We start from the raw sequence: 20,165 nt of genomic DNA on the forward strand, positions 1-20,165 counted from the left end.
CGCACATGAGCGGGACTATTCACATGATTATAACTATCACGGAAATACCCCTACAAGAGAACTGGAGTTACAGGTAAACTACTCCTTCCTCAATGCCATGTTCCCCAAAGAGGTCTGGGTGTTGTCAGACTTCTGCCTCTGCGTTCTCCGATGGGCCCACCTCTGCTCACGTTTGTAGCAAAGGGTCATCTTGAACTGGGAGGTGAGGTGTCATCGTGGTCTTGTGAGAGGCAGAGATTGCAGACCTGTTGGTGGTCGGTCCACAGAAATTTGGAGTGACACTGGGGGCAGTATTGGAAGGCGTCCTTTTCTATCACTGTTTACACATTCTCTGTGAGATGTCCTTGAAGCAATCGGCAGAAAGTCCCCAAGGGAACTCGAGCCCTGACGATGAAGCGTCTAAGAAGGCAGGTGCCCACTGAACCCCATTCTGAAGAAAACTAAACTATCATGGAGCGGCATTTCTTCTGGTGCTCCCGGAGTCGAAAGGCGACTGAATGGGTCTGAAGGAAAGCCCTACAAGTGCTGAACATGGAGACCCGTTGGTACACGTCCGAACCTGATGACAGAAAAAAACTATTTTGGTGACCAAGTGCATTGCCAACTAAGGGAGGAGTCACTGCACCTTGTGACTCGCTGGACTTTTTCAAAGAAAAACAATTAGCGAACATCTGAGCCCAACACTAGATGGCAGAAGTATGCAGGTCATATGCATCTTCAGAAACTCATTCGATGAGCAGATGCCTTCTGGGTAAGTAACTTTTTCTTTTCTTTCTACTCTCAAAATCCTAAGAAATATCATTGAACACCAGTTTATACATTTAGACTTTATGGTGTGCTGCACCTTAAAGTGCAGGAGTCCCGACTGATCATGATAGTGTTGCCAAATGTCACAATAAAATATGCCTTGCATAATAAATTGACTTTCATGAAGTTCATATCCTTTACTCTGAATATCGTTAAAATTCTTTGTCATATTCCACTTTCTTAACTTGTTTTGAAAGGAGAAGGTACATTTGCCTCAACTTCCCTATTCCACCCCCACCCCACCAAGAAAAGCATCCATAGTATACTTTTTTGACTGCTTTATCAGAACAAATACATATATAGCATCATTCACTGTTTTTCTTCTACATCAATACAACAAATCAATTTTGCAATTTTAAATTCACTTTTAATGTGGTATGTGTACAATAACTGATTTGTAAACCTGCATCAAGCCCTTGACAAAATTTGGACATGTGGGTTGAGGTCAGAGGTTTAGCCATCACAAATCTGTGTGCACCCCTTATTCACAGATTGATGCCAGAGAGCGGTGTCTGCTGGTCCTCCCCGTAACCTAGGGGAGTCATGACATAGTGGAGGCCAGGGACAAATTCAGCTCAGGTCCTGTACACCAACAGTACTTCAAGCCATGGGTGTACATGGTCACATTTCCATTGCTAAGTATGTGGTAAGAATACAATCCACTATTTTGTTTTTGGTTGTGATTTTATTTTTTTAAACCCAAGTGTGTATTCTTGTGTTTAAAAATAATAAGAAGAAAACGGGTTATGCAAAATTGTATTAACTGCCACAAATTCTGTATAAAGCAAAATTATTCTGGAACTTCGCCAGCATGATTAAAGTTTCATAAGGGCCTATTCTTCATCCATGTGGCTCGAGGCAGCTTATGAACAAAACAACTAGTGCATCCCGCTGATTCTTACTTCTCATGGAATTTCCGCCTTGCCAATGGGATTCAATGTCCGAATGGCACTTCCCTCTACATGGAGGGCACTTGGTGTTGGATATGTGTGCAAAGAAAATGCACTCGAAAATTTGCAGAAAAGCATTTGTTTTTTTAACCACCAAGTGAATGTTTTTTGGCATGGGCTTGTCTGTTTTTTCCACCATATTGAACTTCACTCCTGATCTAGAAGTACACAGAAAAATTGTTGGGGCCCCTTAATGCAGCGTCACTAGTTTTGATGAACTAATATCTTGTTTTTTTTCCTTTTAGAAGTACGATGGTCATCTTCCTGTGGAAGTGAAAGCAGTTCCTGAGGGCAGCGTCATTCCCAGAGGAAACGTTCTCTTCACAGTGGAAAACACAGATCCTGAGTGTTTCTGGCTTACAAACTGGGTTGAGGTTGGTTGACTCGTTTGTCTCCTTCCTTGCATGGCTCTTTAAAATTAAACGTGCTATTATACGGAGTTTAGATCTATGAGTTATTATTACTAATGCGCTTGCTGCACCGCCCTGATGCTGAGCACTTAATGCTTCTTGTTGTATCACCATTCAGACGATACTCGTCCAAACTTGGTATCCTATCACGGTAGCCACGAACTCCCGGGAGCAGAAGAGGATTTTGGCAAAGTATTTGATGGAGACCTCTGGCACTTTAGACGGATTGGAGTACAAATTGCATGACTTTGGCTACCGAGGAGTGTCTTCCCAAGAGGTAAACACAGCTTTGCTGTACCAACCTGCAACTTACTTTGTCTTTGTATTGCACCAGAAATCAAATCCTACTACTGGGTACCACCATTGCTGTAGACGATGCTCCAAAACCTAATCTTGCATAGAAGAGAAATCTACTGATGTATTGCTTGCATACACACTTATACACACAGACCAGGTAACTTTTAAAAGTCCGGAATTCATTGCCATGACTGAGCAGGTGCATTAAATAGAGACATCTTTGTGTACGCTTGGATATTAACAGCTCCCTGATATACTGGCCAATAATGTTGAAAAAAGAGTTTGTAGAAAGTAGTAAAACGTTTGAAGAACTTGCAACGTATGGTTGCAGTGCAGTAAATCAAACAGCAATTCTACTGTCATTTGGCTATATCATTTTCAACATTTAAGAGGAGGTTGAAGTACATCCAGCAAGCCACAAACTACAAAATGGTGGCGTATGGTGTATTTTGAAGGCTGCTACAAATTGCGACAAAGCCTATCTCAGCCACTTGGATTGATGCACATAGAGTGAATCTATAGATAAATTAAAGAAAACAAAATTATGCCATTGTTTTAAATGCATAAACATTGGTGTCTAGTTAAATTAAGAATAGTTTTGGAGATCCTGTGTCTAATTCACAAAAATAAGTCAACTTCTAACCTCAGAAAAATTTCAAACGATATGTCTTCACTTTGTGCCACTGACTGTCACCAAATGTCAGTGGAGTGAGCATGGCTTTGAGATACTTGATGGGCAATCCTAGGAGCAAAACTTATCAATGCTGCTAAAATCATCAGTGATAGCACAGACTGGCACCCAAACTGATTCTTAAACAACATGGGTTTATTACCAATTTGTCATCACTTGACAGGTTAGGCCCTTCTTCCGTGCTGGAACTTTCTCTCCTTACGTGATGGATCTTTAAACAGCGGTGGCTCCTCCGCTAATGCGGAGGAGCGCCGCCCCACTGCTTTAACTGCAAGCTGAATACAGAAAACGAAATGATAACTTTCCGTTTTATCATTTTAGTTTTTTGTATTCAGCTTGCAGTTGAAGCGGTGGGGCGGTACTGGGCTCCCAATGTCACAGGGGGAGGAGTGGTGGTAGCACCTTAAGTACACATGATGGTTTGGCCGTCCGTCTTGGGCCAGCCAGACATCATGCTCACTTTGCATGTTTGCCACCCAAGCTGCATTACAGCCTGGGTGGCAAACATGCACAGCCTGCCAGCCCCTGTCTGAGTGCTGAAGCACGGAGCTCAGACCAATTACAACGCTGCTGTAAGGCAGCGTTGCAATAGGTCAGTGTATTCTGGGAGGCTGTGCTCATTTCCTGGTTCCTGCTGCAGTAAGGACAGAGTAGAGGCAGCGGCCCTCAGTATTGAGGTAAGTGTGTTTTTTTTTTTTTTTTTTTTTTTTTAATATTCCCCCCACTCCCTCCGTCTACCCCACCGCCTCCTTTGGGTAGCAGCAGCTACTGTCTTTAAATATCATATAATGAGTAAGTTTCAAAAACCTTTATTCTCTTTAAGAGATTAGTAAAGTTCCTTGGTGCATTTTCATTTTGATCAGTCCATAAATCTAATAAGTATGCAGAAATCTCATCATAAAAAAAGGTTAGATTCTAGTCCGGTTATACATTTAAGTGTATTCTGTAAAGGACTTGATCCCTATTGTAAAGGTCGGAGTATTCGATACGTAGAACCCATGAAGAGTTCGGATTCAAAAGAGTGGGTGAGATCGGAGGAGCATAAAGCTCAAAGCAAACCTTGAACAGAAATTCCCACATAGAGTAGTTATTTAAACTCTACAGAATCTCAGTACATCCAAAATAATCCGCATATAGTGGCAGTAGCAATCTGTCAAAATCAAATGGCAATAATAGGGCAATAGGGAAACTGCAGCAGCGGTAGCCGCAACCGTCTAGAGTCTGGCAGACAGAAGAAAAAGCATTGCATCTACCTAGGAACACACCCTAATATAAAAGACACAAATACATGTTGCAGACATTATATCGGGCTCTTTCATCCACCGACCAATCAATCAAGGAATTTGTAAAGCGCACTACTTACCCGTGAGGGTCTCAAGGCGCTGAAGGGAGGGGAGAAACGCTACTGCTCGAAGAGCCAGGTCTTGAGATGTCTTCTGAAGGTGAGCAGGTCCTGGGTCTGCCGTAGGTTGGTGGCGAGGGTGTTCCAGGTCTTGGCGGCGAGGTAGGAGAATGATCTGCCGCCGTGGTCTTTCGTTGGATGCAGGGGACGGCCGCGAGGGCGAGGTTTGCTGAGCGGAGCTGGCGGGTGGGGGTGTAAAAGTTGAGTCTGTCGTTCAGGTAGGATGGTCCGGTGTGGAGGAGTGCTTTGTGTGCGTGGGTGAGGAGTTTGAAGGTGATCCTCTTGTCGACGGGGAGCCAGTGCAGGTCTTTCAGGTGGGGGGTGATGTGGCTGCGTCAGGGTACGTCGAGGATCAGAAGTGCGGAGGCGTTTTGGATGCGTTGTAATCGATGCAGGTGTTTGGCTGGGATTCCTGCGTAGAGTGCGTTGCCACAGTCCAGCCTGCTGCTGACAAGGGCCTGTGTAACCGTTCTACTTGTTTCGGATGGGATCCACTTGTAGATCCTGCAGAGCATGCGGAGGGTGTTGTAGGAGGAGGAGGCAGCGTTGGAGAGGGAGGAGTCGAGGACGAATCCGAGGTTGCGTGCGTGGTCGGTAGGTGTAGGTGCCGTTCCCAGCGTTGTAGGCCACCACGAGTCATCCCAGGGCGAGGGGGTGGATCTGAGGATGAGGACCTCTGTCTTGTCCGAGTTCAGCTTCAGACGGCTGCTCTGCATCCATTCGGCGACTGCCTTCATTCCCTCGTGGAGGTTCGTTTTGGCGGTTTGCGGGTCCTTGGTGAGGGAGAGGATGAGCTGGGTGTCGTCGGCGTAGGAGATGATGTTGAGGTTGTGCTGACTGGCTACTTGTGCGAGGGGGGGCCATGTAGATGTTGAACAGCGTCGGGCTGAGTGATGATCCCTGGGGTACGCCGCAGATGATGTCGGTGGCTTCGGAAAGGAAGGGTAGGAGTCGGACTCTCTGGGTTCTGCCGGAGAGGAAGGATGTGGTCCAGCTGAGGGCTTTCTCATGGATCCCGGCTTCTTGAAGGCGTGTTTTTAGGGTGTGATGGCAGACCGTGTCGAAGGCGGCCGAAAGGTCCAGAAGGATGAGGGCTGAAGTTTCGCCGTTGTTGAGTTGTCGCCTGATGTCTGTGGTGGCGATGAGGGCTGTTTCAGTGCTGTGGTTTCGTCTGAACCCGGACTGGGATGGGTCCAGGATGTTGTGGTCTTCGAGGTGGCGGGTTAGTTGCACGTTGACGATTTTCTCGATGACCTTCGTCGGGAACGGGCGGAGGGAGATGGGTCGGAAGTTCTTGAGGTCCTTTGGGTCCGCCTTTGGCTTCTTGAGGAAGGCGGTGATTTTGGCGTGCTCCCATCTGTCCGGGAATGTGGCTGTCTCGAAGGAGGCGTTGATGACCTTTCGTAGTTGGGGTGCGATGGTTGCGTCGGCTTTGTTGAATACGTGAGGGCAAGGGTCTGACGGTGATCCAGAGTGGATGGAGTTCATGACCTTGCGTGTTTCTGTGTCGTTGATGTTGGTCCAGGAGGTCAGATGGTTGGTCCAGGTGGTGTTCGCGGGGGAGGAGTCTGGCGCGGTCGGGTTGATCGGGATGTTGAAGCTGTTGTGGGTGTCTGCGATCTTCTGGTGGAAGAAGGTTGCCAGAGCGTTGAACAGTTCTTGTGAAGGCGGGACGTTGTTGGGGTTGGAGAGTTCCTTCACGATGCTGAAGAGCTCTTTGCTGGTGTGCGTTGTTGTCCAGTCTGTTTTTGAAGGAGGATCTTTTGGCTATTATGATGAGGTGGTGGTGTCTACGGGTGGCGTCCTTGTGGGCTGCGTGGCTGTCAGGTGTGCGATCGTGGAGCCATTTCTTCTCCAGTTTCCGGCAGGCGCGTTTCGAGGTCAGTAGCTCGTCGGTGAACCCGGTGGCTTTCTTGCTGGCATGGTTGATTGGGGGGGGGGGGGGGGGTTCCTGAGTGGTACGAGGGTGTTGGCGCAGTCTTCAATCCACTATCTGAGGTTGCGGGCTGCTGTGTCTGGGTTGGTGGAGGTCGCGGGTGGGTTCTGGGCGAGGGTGGAGGTCAGTTGGTCTTTGGTGACTTTGCTCCAGCAGCGACGTGGGAGTTGTTTGGTGTGGTGGTGCGTGGTTGGCTTCTTGAAGGTGAAGTGGATGCAGCAGTGGTCGGTCCAGTGGAGTTCGGTGGTGTGGTCGAAGGCGACGTGGGTGCCTGTGGAGAAGATGGGGTCCAGCGTGTGGCCGGTGACGAGCTGTCTGAGGCTTGCCAGGTTGTCGATCAGGGTGGTAGAGTTGGCATCGTTGTTATCGAGGTGGAAGTTCAGGTCCCCGAGGAGGATGTAGTCCGTGGAGGTGAGTGCGTGGGTGCTCGTGAGGTCGGCGATGGAGTCGCTGAACGGCGCCCTGGGTCCTGGGGGTCTGTAGATGAGCGTTCCTCTGAGGGTTGTGTTGGGTCGGTGTGAATTTGGAAGTGCAGGTGTTCGGCGGTCTTGAGGGTGTTCTCTGCGTGGGTGGAGACCTTGAGGGTAGACTTGTGGACGATGGCTATTCCTCCTCCGATCCAGTTGGTGCGGTCTCTGCGGGTGATCTTGTAGCCGTCAGGGATGGCTATTGCGATGTCGGGCGCGAGGAGTCGTTCCACCAGGTCTCGGTCAGGAATGCCGCGGCGGTGTCGTGCAGGTCCCAGAGCTCGACGGCGTGTCTGCGTGCGGAGCGGATGTTGAGGAGTATGCAGAGGAGGTGGTTGGGTCTGGTCTTTGGAGGTTTGCTGGCTCTGTCGCAGGTGAAGCTGCAGCTGCGGCAGGAGAAAGGTCCGTGGGTGCGCTTCGGGGTGGCCTGGAAGCAGCTGTGGTTTTGGCTGGTATTGAGTGGGTGGAGGGCGGCGGCGTCGTAGCGGGGTTCTGGCGCTGGGCGCGGGCCAGGCAGCGGCCTGCATCATGAGGGAGGACGAGGGAGGGAGGAGCAGCTGGGTGGGGGGAAGCGGGATGAATCTGGACACGGGGGGCGGGGCCGCAGGGGAGGCAGCGTCGGAAAACGCGGGGCGGCAGGAGGGGGTGTGGAGGAACAAGTGGACGGGGCACAGAGGGGAGCGACAAAGAGGCTAACAGAGCAAAGGGGGCGCAAGGGGCAACAGAGGGGGGACAGTTAGCAACAGTAACAACAAAAAGGAATAAAAATGAGAACAGGTGGAAAAACGAGAAAAAAAAACGCACAGAGCACAATCAGACAGTCAGGGGCAGACAAGGATACTTACAAGCCCACCACTGGGCCACCAGGGATGAGGCGCAGGCGGGAGCCTGCGGGTGGAGGAGAGCCTCGAACACACTGCAGTAGCGGGGCAATGGACACGACACTAGCAGGGTGAGCTAGAGCGGTGGGGGGAGCGGCCTGACCTGAAATCAGGGTCTAGGGTCTGGCATCTCTTGCCATTCAGTAGGTTCAGCTCCTCCGTTCCCACCAAAAATACATGCAACTTGTAAAGTTATCACAAAGTTAACTACAAACATTCTTGCGTAGTTAGATTCTGGAAACATAAGTCTTAGTTCCCATAGCATTTGAGCACAATTCTTCCTTCTACATCAATTTTGTTTCACTGTGAGAACAATGAACTACTAACTAAGACGAAATCACTGTTGGGTAATGCACTCCCTTTATTACAAACAAGAATTATTGTCTATAATGCACAACTATTTTAATCAATCATTTATATGAGAAAATAGGAAGTTCTTGTTATTTAAGAATAAAGTGTTGCTTATAAATTAATACATGTTCGAGGCATATGAGCTGCAGATTACACACTTTTGCATAGATCGCCATCTGTTGTTGGGCCCGGATGTTTGCAGTTTGTTTTTCCTCTTGGAAAGTCTTTGGAAGTCACGAGGTCGGTGACTCCTCCCTTGGATCGTATTGCGCATGGGCTTCGGCTCCATCCTCAGATTGTTTTTTTTCCGCCATCGAGCTCGGATGTAATACTTCGCGCTCCGGTTTCGAACATTTCCAGTTCGACGATCGAAGCGGAATCCTCGCTCATCGCGGTATTGTTCAGATCCAGATCTCCTCAATCATCGACACATCTTCAATTCCAGTCGTCGACGGCGGCCTTCGGGCCTACCCAAGCTCCGGTCCCGGCTGATGGAAAGAACTCCTTTCAAGAAGTGCCCTCGATGTGGGTCCCAAATTCCTCCACACTGATCTTCATGAGGTGTGCAACCTCTGCCTCTCCCCTGAACACGAGGCTCGAGACTGTCCGGCCTGCAAGTCTTTCAGATCGAAAAAGATTATTCGAGATCAAAGGGCCAGACGAAACATGGCGCAATCCTCGACCTCCGTTCCAATCGACATCTTCGGGGACGACGTCGACGATCCAGGACAGCAGCACACCGAAGAGGACCTCGTCAGTGCTTCCGAAGCCGACGACTCAGATGTGGAGGACATCACCCCGGTGCAGAGGGTCGTGAGTACTATACCCCTCCCGCACCGACACCCAAAAAGGCTTCGGTCACGCCTTCGCCTCCGGGCCTAGGCAAGACCAGAGATACTGCTTCAAACACCCCACCTTCGGGCCCGGTGAAGAAGCCAAATAAGCCTTCCGGCGGCTCGGGCTCGAGCCAGCCCTCCAGCGGTGCCGAGAAACACACTTCGGCACCGAAAAAGAGATCGGCCTCTACCTCGACACCGAGCCCCGCACCAAAGTCCTCGGTGTCGAAACCCAGCCTTTCGGTACCGACCAAAACCCATAAGGTCCTCGGCACCGACACTTCTACACCGAAGGCCACCTCTGCGCCGACCAAGAAATCGGAGGTTCCCAAGCCCAGTGCTAAACACGGCACCGACCAGCCTAAAAAATCTTCGGCCCCGAAACCTTCGGCGCCGACAGAACAAACATGGTCACAGGAACTGTTTACACCGGATCTCTTGCAAAAGACTCTTACCAAGGATCCAAAAACTGGACATTTGGCACTCTTCTAAAAAGAAACATTTGGACAAAATGGCTCCGCCTCCACCTCCAAAGAGGAAGGACTCTGCTATCTCCCCTTTCAGAATGCCTTCCCCCACCTCCTCCACCCTCTTCACCTCCGCCCCCTCCGCCTTCTCCACGCCCACCTCATCGCTCCCCGTCTCCAGATGATGATGATGATCAGGGGGACCCATATTATGATCCAGGGGATGTGCCCCAAGAACCCACCCCTACAGGATTCCCAGACCCATGGGACAACTACAATAATCCAGACATTCCAGACGTCCCACAAGATGACCTTTACCCTTCCAGGCCATCTCCACCGGAAGACTCATTAAGTTTCCACCACCTACTTCAGAGGGCGGCACATTATCACGGGGTAGAGCTACACACTGACTCAGTAGAGGAGGATTTTCTCCTCGACACCTTTGACACCGCACATAGGTCTACCTCCATACTACCTATGCTCAAGGGGGTGATAAAACATGCGCCAGAGGTTTTTAAGGACCCAGTCAGGGCTAGGGTCATTAACCCACGCATAGAGAAAGTACAAAGCTGCCCCCACAGATCCTGTCTATATCAAAAGGCCAGCGCCAGTGGTTTCCACTGCACGGAAGAGGTCAAACTCCCAGGCGTTGGGTGAAGCACCACCACCTGACAAAGAGTCAAAGCTACTGGACGCGTCAGGAAAGCGCACTGCGTCACAGGCAGCCAATATATGGCGTATCGCCAACACTCAAGCGCTATTCGCCAGATACGATAGAGCGCATTATGATGAATTAGAAACCATAATGCACCACCTCCCAGAAAGATACAAAAATAGGGCCAATGAATTAATTCAAGAGGGTAAGACTATAACTAACACCTCCATACGCTGTGCCTTAGACGCAGCAGACACAGCCTCCAGGGCCATTAACACTAGCGTCCTCCTCCGTCGCCATGCTTGGCTGAGAGTATCAGGCTTCAAACCTGAGGTACAGGCCTCCATCCTAAATCATCCCTTTGACCAAGAACACCTATTCGGCCCAAAGGTGGATGAGGCCCTCGAGAGAATGAAGGACACGGATACGGCGAAATCCATGGGAGCCCTGCACACCCTCCTAGGCGCTCCTTTCGCCGCTCTTCCTTTTGGGGTACGGCTAGAGGCTACTCCTCAGATAGCGCGTCCACTTCCTACAAATCCCCTGCTCAGTCCACCTTCACAAGGGGTTATCAAAGAGGCGGCTATAGGGGCATTAACAATAAAGGCAGAGGCAAAACAAATACCGCCCGCTCTGCCACACCGCCTACCCAATGACTTACCCCCCGCTCCTTCCAGACCATCCCACTCCGGTCGGGGGCAGGCTACAAAATTTCCTTCAGGTCTGGGAGACCATCACCTCAGACAAATGGGTGACCCAAATTATTCGCTCAGGGTACTGCCTAGAATTGACATCTAAAATCCAACCCCCCCCCCCCCCCCCCCCCCCCCCCCAAACATTCCACCCAGGCACCACCCAATGTCACAAGAAAACTCCACATTATTAAAACAAGAGCTAATCTCCCTCCTACAAAAACAGGCAATAGAACAAGTTCCCGGCAATCAGCAAAATTTAGGGGTCTACTCCCTAGATTTTCTAATACCAAAAAGAGACGAGACTCTACAACCTATTCTAGATCTCCGGCCTCTAAACACATACATACATTCGGACCATTTTCACATGGTAACACTTCAGCAGGTACTTCCGCTCCTCTCCCAGAACGACTTTCTCACCACACTGGACTTGAAAGACGCATACTTTCACATTCCGGTACACCATGCTCACAGGAAGTACCTCAGATTTGTAGTGGACGGGCAACACTACCAGTTCAAGGTGCTCCCATTCGGGGTCACAACAGCATCAAGGGTATTCACTAAGTGCCTAGCAGTAGTGGCGGCACACCTCAGAAGACAGCACATTCACGTCTTCCCATATTTAGACGACTGGCTGATAAAAGCCATGTCCTACAACCAATGTGTACACCACACCGCCACTACAATCCAACTACTTCACCAGCTAGGCTTCACAGTGAACCACCAAAAGTCCCAGCTAACACCATCCCACATAAAGCAATACCTCGGTGCCACCATAGACGCCTCAAAAGCCATAGCCTACCCCAATCCTGCCAGGATTGCAAGCATTCAGGCTTTGCGTCAAAGATTCATACCTCAACTCTCTTCCAGCAAGAGTGTTTATGCAACTAATGGGGATGATGGCCTCTTGCATTTTCATAGTGCCTCACGCAAGACTCAAGATGCGTCCACTCCGAGAGTGCTTAGCGCGCTCATGGAACCAGGCCCAGGGGCAACTGACAGATCTGGTGTTGGTGGACGGTCGCACCCATCGCTCTCTGCAGTGGTGGAACACCACAAATCTTTCCAGAGGTCGACCGTTCCTGGACCCGGTTCCACAAATAATCCTAACAGACGCATCGCTCCGGCTGGGGAGTTAATCTTTTACACCTCACAGTGCAGGGCACATGGACGCCGCAACAAAAGTTACTCCATATCCACCATCTGGAGTTACTGGCAGTCTTTCTAGCCCTAAAATCCTTTCAAACACAGGTTTTAGGCAAGGCAGTCCTCATTCGCACAGACATGACAGCCATGTACTACATTCAAAAACAAGGTGGCACACTCTCCACAGCTCTCTCAACTAGCACAGAGCATATGGAGATGGGCAATTCCACACAAAATCTTTCTCCTAGCCCAACATGTCCCAGGAGTCCAAAACACCATGGCAGATCTGCTCAGCAGACAAACGCAGCAGATCCACGAGTGGGACCTTCACCTACAGGTTCTTCATCCGTTCTTTCAAACGTGGGGGAATCCACAAATAGACCTCTTCGCCACCCACGAAAACAAAAAATGTCCAAGCTTCACCGCCAGATACCCACACCCATTGTCCAAAGGCAATGCGACATGGATGAACTGGTCAGGCAAATTTGCGTACACCTTTCCACCTCTCCCACTAATTCCATTAGTGGTGCGAAAGCTACAACAACATTCCCTCACGCTCATCCTAGTAGCTCCAACATGGGCCAGACAACCGTGGTACACCACGCTGCTGGAACTCTCAGTAGTACCACACCAAAAGCTACACCTCTCACCATGCCTCCTAACCCAGAACCATGGAGAGATCAGGCACCCGGACCCAGCTCAGCTCAACCTTGCGATCTGGCTCCTGAGATCCTAGAATTCGGATACCTTAACCTTCCCCCTGACTGTATGAACATCATCAGAGAAGCTAGACGTCCTACCACTAGAGCCTGCTACGCTGCCAAGTGGAAAAGATTTGTTGTTTATTGCCAGAATAACACAATCCTCTAGACGCATCTATACAGCACATCATATGCTACTTGCTCCATCTACAAAGGTGTAACCTAGCATATACATCCATTCGGCTACACTTCGCAGCAATTGCCGCTTACCTACAGAACAGACGGCACCTATCACTTTTCAGAGTGCCTGCCATTAAAGCATTCATGGAAGGCCTGAAACGAATAATTCCCCCCAGAGTACCACCCTCACCTGTGTGGAACTTAAATATAGTTCTTACAAGGCTAATTAGACCGCCCTTCGAACCTTTGCATAAATGCGAACTGCAATTTCTCACATGGAAAACAGCCTTTCTTGTAGCCATCACTTCCCTTAGAAGGGTCAGTGAGATACAAGCACTTACTATACAAGAACATTTTCTCCAAATGCACCAGAACAAGGTCGTTCTCCGTACCAACCCAAAATTCCTACCCAAAGTCATTTCCCCCTTTCATCTAAATCAGTCGGTAGAATTACCGGTATTTTTCTCACAACCTCAAACTGTTACAGAAAGGGCTCTGCACACGTTAGATGTTAAACGGGCATTACTTTACTATATCCAGAGAACACAACCTTTCAGAAAGACCAAACAACTATTTGTCTCTTTCTCTCCACCACACAAAGGCAACCCCATCTCAAAAATGCATACAGATTTGCGATCACAAAGCAAAACGAACGCTATCTGTTCCCCCTAAAGCCCACTCTACACGAAAGATAGGGGCTTCTATGGCTTTTCTAGGGAACATCCCATTAGATATCTGCAAAGCAGCTACATGGTCAACACCGCACACTTTCACTAAACATTACTGTGTAGATGTGCAAACCAAGCAACAAGCTAGTGTGGGCAAGGCTGTACTAAAAACACTATTTCAAACAACTGCAACAGATACTGGTGGTCGCTGCTAAGGTTGAGAACTGCTATATAGTCTATGCAAAAGTGTGTAATTGCAGCTCATATGCCTCGAACGGAATATGCTACTTACCAGTATGCATCTGTTCTTGGCATGTAGAGCTGCAGATCTACACACGCCCACCCGCCTCCCCGGCTACCTGTATCTGTTCCAGTCTATCTTATTTAGATACAACACACATGGGTTTCTTCACTGTTATTACTACGCTCCATCTTTCCCTGTTGGCGAAAAACAATCTGAGGATGGAGCCGAAGCCCATGCGCAATACCATCCAAGGGAGGAGTCACCGACCTCGTGACTTCCAAAGACTTTCCAAGAGGAAAAACAAACTGCAAACATCCGGGCCCAACACCAGATGGCGATCTATGCAAAAGTGTGTAGATCTGCAGCTCTACATGCCAAGAACAGATGCAGACTGGTAAGTAGCATATTCCTTATTAAACCAGGCCATTCTGCAGTTATGGCGAACGTTTCTAAGCTGGTAATTTTAAGGTCAAGCTTCTAATTTCATGCTGTGCACACTTCACCAATATTAAGTTTGCTCTTTGTTAAAGAAACTTGCTTTTTAGCTTTTCTATGTCCTATGTGGTTAACTGTGACTGCCTATTGCAAATAAGCACATTTCAAAAGCGTATCAATTGTGCATTGAATTTTACATTTATAATTTCATATTCATCTGTTAACTAATTTTGTTTTTAAATTAGTGGTCTCAGTTGCAGTTTAACAAAGTAAAAAAGTAAGTTTAAAGACTTGGGGCCTGATTACATGTCTGGCTGTCCACGGACTGCTAGACGCACGGGGGCGCAGTCTTCCGGCCGCCCTATTACAACTAGAGTGATCGGACCACCATTGCACTGCCGCAACCGATAGGGATCTGAGATCCCTGGCTGTGGCGTGGCGGTCTTCAGGACATAATATGCTTGGCTGCACTGCCGCGATCCTGCCAAACATATTAAAAGTTTCCTCTCTACGACAGTTTTCGTGGTGGTTCCTCCTCTATGAAAACCGTGGCGGAGAGGAACCAAAGTGGAGCCTACAGGGCCCCCCTGTTGCCTCTGGGCCATGGGCTGCATGCAGCGGAGCACATGTTTTGCCCCCCTGTGTGCATGCATCCCAGTATGTGCTCAACATGGACGGCACCAGTCCATGCCGTACAAGTACTGTCTTTGACATTCCCATTGCGGTGCCCATTTCATAAGTACCACTGTGGGAACTCCAAAGAATCGCCCACAAGTGACTGACAAAGTCATAATTCGGCGGGCGGTGCGCACCCTGGTTTGGTAGTGCAGCCGGGCGGTTCCGCTCACATGCCCCCAAACTCTTAATCAGGTCCTTTGTTGCACACTCAAACACCAATACAAGCTCTGCTAACTGCCAATATGTACTGTCTAAAAAAAATACCTGTACCAAACCTCTCACTGAAGTTATAGCAATGCACTGGGCTTCTTTCAATTACATCTGAATATTTGCAGTGATATTGGTGTTTTTTCCTGGAAAGACGTCCTTTGCTAGAGACTGCATATAGAGCACATGCGGTTTTGGTTGCCATCATGTGAATCTTTCTCGTTTCCATCCCTTTTTTTGTGTAATTAAGTGGCTTTTGTTAGAGCCTGATTTTGTGTTGCAACTCATCTGTTGGCTTAGGACACAATTGTCCATCAGTAACACAAATGTGATTGAATCGTGAAAAATTGTACGTTTGAGATTCTGTAGTAGGGGAGCTCTGTGTATAGTCATAATCTAGTGAATAGTCCCGCCCATGTGCGTGGACCCCGGAGCAATAAAAAATAATCTCTAAAAGGTGACAAATCATGCAGACCTGCATACACCTTTAAGAGAATTTAATTTAAAGACAGATAATGCAGCCTATACCCACAGGCTACACTGTCCAGTACTTCAACTAGAATTCCACCAACATCCACAAACAGCCCTGCCTGTCTAGTTTTTCTCCACAAAGGAAAAAACCCTGCCTCTACCAGCAAAAGCCTCTGGAATGATAGAGAGGAAGGAGAGGACAGACAAGCCCCATAGGCTGCCATTATGTGGCTTGGAACAGGATACTGTGCCTTTAAGAAAACTTTCCAGTTTTCCAGAACTTTCCCCAGTATCCCAGAATGCCCAGCAGGTCCCATTTACTTTCAGTTCTTTTTTCCGGCTCCTGCTAGCAGGACCCTGGAGCATTGAGCTCTCCCCTTTCAAGGGTTTAATTGAGATTTTGGCAATTTTTGTCATTTTTTCTTGTGTTTAGTAGCTGGTACTGTCAACATGCCTGGCTTGTTCGACAAGTGCCCGGAATGTGGTCGAAAGAAGGCTAAAACTGATCCACACGAGGTGTGCATAGGTTGCCTTCCCCAGTCCCACGTGCCTGAAAGCTGTACCATCTGCCACTCGTTCTCTGCAAGGACCCTGAGGGACAGAATGAAGATTAGGCTTCAAGTTCTGGAGGAACGAAGACTGAAGGCACCAGGTGGGTCTGGAGGGGCTGATTTGGCCCATACTGAGGCCTCTGGGGGGCTCCCCAGGGGCAAGGAAGACCAGTAAGCGCTCCCACTCCCCGTCGACGTCGAGGGCGTCGACGGCGACGTCGAGGAGGATGACCACCGTCTGTTCGCCGTCCCCCCAGGGCTCTGGGGAGAAACGGCGTCGACGATCGCCGTCGAGGGACGTGAATATGCCGCCGTCGACTACATCGGCGTCGTCGGCGACGATGCCGTCGTCTGCCCCGTCCAGCGGTCGTCGTCGAGATGGGACCCGGCGTCGGCATTCGCCGTCGAGGGATCGCAGCTCGCCGTCGATGAAGAGGAGAAGGAGATCGCCGTCGAGACGCTTGAGGTCGCCATCGAGACGCTTGAGGTCGCCGTCGAGGCGAAGATCGACGCCGAAGAGAAGATCGACGCCGAGGAGAAGATCGGCGTCGAGGCACAGGTCGCCGTCGAGGCGCAGGTCTGCGTCGAGGCGACGATCGACTTCGAGGAAGAGAGAGTCACCGGGATCGGTGTACTCGGTGGTGTATACGCCGCCGCGGATGCCTCCGTCGCCTCCTCCTCTCCCGCCGACGCCTCCTCCACCACCTCCACCGCCACCTCCACCACCGCCACCTCGGCCGCGGGCGCTGCCTCCGCCGCCCCAGCCTCTGTCGCTGCCACGCACCCCTGTGGGGCCGCCGCCGGTTCCTCCGCGGTCGGTTTCCCTTCCACGGTACCCGACTCCGCCGCAGGGGACCCCGAAACCACGACACCCACGGTCGCCTGGACCAGCGAGGCCGGTGGACAGGCCGAAGCCGAAGAGGTCGCGCTCCCGCTCTCACAGGAGGAGAAGATCGCGGAGCCGTGGACGGTCTTCGTCGGACTCAAGACGACGCCGTAGGAGGTATAGGTCCAGGTCGCGCACGCGCTCCTCGGACAGAGGCCTTTCCCCGACGCTGTCGGACTCCCCGGGGACGAGGGTGTCTCCGGTGGACGACCTGGTGTCTTTCCAAGAGGTGCTGTTGCGAGGGGCTGCAAAGTTGGGTATCACGGTGACGGTTCCAACACCCACGACGTCCGTGATATTCGAGACGCTTCATAAAAAACACCTGTCTCTCCCCCTACTGCCTTTGGTACCAGGACTGGTGGAACCCGCCTTGGAGCTGTTCCTTACTCCCGCGACGACGAAGGCCGCTCCTTCCAGGCTCATGAAAAAGTACAGGGCCCCGGAGTCGGATCCGTCATTTCTGAGAGTGGACCCGAAGCCGGAGTCGGTGATCGTGACGGCGGCAAGAAAACAACATGCGACTGCCCCGGCCTCCACGGTTCCACCCGACAAAGAAAGCCGCTGGCTGGATTCTGCGGGCAGGAAGGTGTGTGGCACCGCTGCCACCACCATGAAGGCGGCGAGTGCAGGGGCTTTGTTGGGCCGTTACGACTGGGCCCTGTGGGAGTCCCTGCAGCAATATGCAGACCTCCTGCCACGGGACAAGGAGGACTTCTTGGAGACGGTGCGCGAAGGCATGCTGGTGTCGAATCAAACGATCAGCGCAGTGGCGGACGTAGCTTTATTGGCCGCCCACGCCTACTGTCACGGCGTCCACCAGCGGCGTCATTCGTGGTTGTGCCTGACGTCCCTCAAGCCAGAGGCGCAGCAAAGAGTGGCCAACCTGCCCTTCTCGGGGGAAACCCTGTTCGGGAAGCATGCGGACGATGAGATGGCCCGCATGAAGGCTGAAGCGGAAACCCTGACGGCAGTCGGGTTGGAGAAGGCCGAGAAAAAGAAGCGCCCGTTCCAAAGGAGGTTCGGATCGTCGGGCAGAGGGCGAGGGCAGGGCTCGGGACAGCAGCAGCCACAACAGCAGCAGTTCCGCAAGCCCTTCCAGAAACGCCAGAGGGGTAGAGGAGGCCAGCAGGCTACTACCACAACCAAGGGCCCGGCCGGGTCTCGGCCCTGAGCGGTTACTTCCCCCTCAACCGTTACCCACTCCAGTGGGGGGAAGCATTCAATTTTTTCCGGCAGAGTGGAGAAAAATTACTCGGGACAAGTGGGTGCTGAATAGTGTTTGCAATGGATACAGTCTTCGGTTTATCAGCCCGCCTCCAGCGATTCCGCCGGTCAGCTCTCGATTCCAGCTGAGAGAGCTCCAGGCGGAGGCAGACATCTTGTTGAGAAAAAAGGCGGTAGAAGAGGTACCTCTGTCTCAAAGGGGAAGAGGTCTGTACTCTCGGTTCTTCCTCGTTCGCAAGAAGGACAAGAACGAGTTCAGGCCCATTCTGGATTTGAGGCAGGCAAACAAATGGATTTGCAGAGAGAAGTTCCGTATGCTTTCGTTGCACCAGATTTACCCTCCGCTGCAACGGGGAGACTGGCTCTGTGCCATAGATCTACAGGATGCGTACTTCCATGTGCCCATAGCGAGGAAGCACAGGAAGTTCCTGCGATTCCAAGTCGGCGCCAATCACTATCAATACACAGTACTGCCATTCGGGCTAAAATCTGCGCCCAGGACTTTTTCGAAGTGCATGGCGGTGGTGGCGGCACACCTGCGGAAGAACAAGGTGTTTGTCTACCCGTATCTGGACGATTGGCTGATCAAGGCATCATCCTTCGCGGAAGCGCAAGAACACTTCCGATGGACGTGCGAGCTCTTGCACAAGCTGGGGTTACACGTCAACATGTCCAAGTCGGTCACGACTCCGGTCCAGTGCATACAGTACCTGGGGGCCTCAATCGATACGCGGTCAGCAAGCGTGTCTCCTTCGGAGGAGAGACGGTTATCACTCCTTCGGACGGCTCAGGACCTCAGGACTGCTCCATCGACAACAGTGCGGAAGGTGTCGTCTCTACTGGGATCGATGGCCTCCTGTATCTTCCTCACGCCTCACGCTCGGCTGCACATGAGACCACTGCAGGAGTGTTTGGAGGATCAGTGGGATCAGAGGACAGGCTCTTGGGACGACAAGATACGCCTGTCGCTGCATGCTCTTCAGTCTCTGAAGTGGTGGTGTTCGGCGGAAAACCTCCTCAAGGGGGTTCCCTTCCACAAGGACATTCCCACGACGAGTGTCGTGACGGATGCGTCTCTCCAGGGCTGGGGAGCGCATTCCGGGGACTTGCAGATTCAGGGGAAGTGGTCTGCTTTGGAAGCGACGTACCACATCAATTTCCTGGAACTCAGATCTGTCTTCCTGGCACTGAAGGCCTTCCTTCCGTCCTTCAAGACCAACTCGCTGCTGATACAGACGGACAATACAACCACGATGTATTATCTCAACAAGCAGGGGGGGTCGAGATCGCGCACTCTGTCGCAGGAGGCGCAGGCGATCTGGCGCTGGCTGCTGGCCAGAGGACTGACGATTACGGCCACGCATCTGCCAGGGGTGCAGAATGCTCAGGCGGACGCCTTGAGCAGGCTGATTCAGGAAAACCACGAATGGGTCATAAACGACGAAGTACTAGGAGAAGTCTTCGCAAGGTGGGGAACTCCAGACGTAGATCTGTTCGCCACCTCCGAAAACAGCAAATGCCGAGACTTCGCATCCAGGTACTACCAGCGGGGGACGCTGGGGAATGCGCTATGGATCGATTGGTCGAACAGCTTTCTGTACGCTTTTCCACCCATTCCCCTGATTCCGGCGGTGCTCATCAAGTTGTCCCAGTCCAGGGCGCGGATGATCCTGATCGCCCCGGAGTGGCCCAGGCAGTGGTGGTTCACGGACCTTCTTCACCGGTCTCTCCGTCCTCACATGCGGTTGCCGTGCAGGCCGGACCTTCTCACGAAGTTCGGGGGCGGATGGTGCACCCCAACCTCTCGTCTTTGAGTTTGGCGGCATGGCTCCTGAAATAGTGCAATATGGCCATCTGAATCTACCAGACGATTGTATGGACATTCTGAAGGAGTCTAAGCGACCTTCCACTAGAACATCCTATGCTTACAAG

General features: G+C 51.1%; 1 protein-coding gene across 1 annotated transcript in view; it reads left to right on the forward strand.

Moving 5' to 3' along the window:
• NAMPT (nicotinamide phosphoribosyltransferase) overlaps positions 1 to 20,165 on the forward strand; it is a 293,185-nt gene that overhangs the window by 158,756 nt on the left and 114,264 nt on the right. Inside the window, exons 4-5 of the mRNA XM_085654138.1 lie at positions 2,003 to 2,131; positions 2,286 to 2,444. Of these exons, the coding sequence (XP_085510264.1) occupies positions 2,003 to 2,131; positions 2,286 to 2,444 (288 nt within the window). The remainder of the gene's footprint in view (positions 1 to 2,002; positions 2,132 to 2,285; positions 2,445 to 20,165) is intronic.

This window comes from Triturus cristatus, chromosome 4_1 (genome assembly GCF_964204655.1).
Source record: "Triturus cristatus chromosome 4_1, aTriCri1.1, whole genome shotgun sequence".
NCBI classification, from domain to species: Eukaryota; Metazoa; Chordata; class Amphibia; order Caudata; family Salamandridae; genus Triturus; species Triturus cristatus.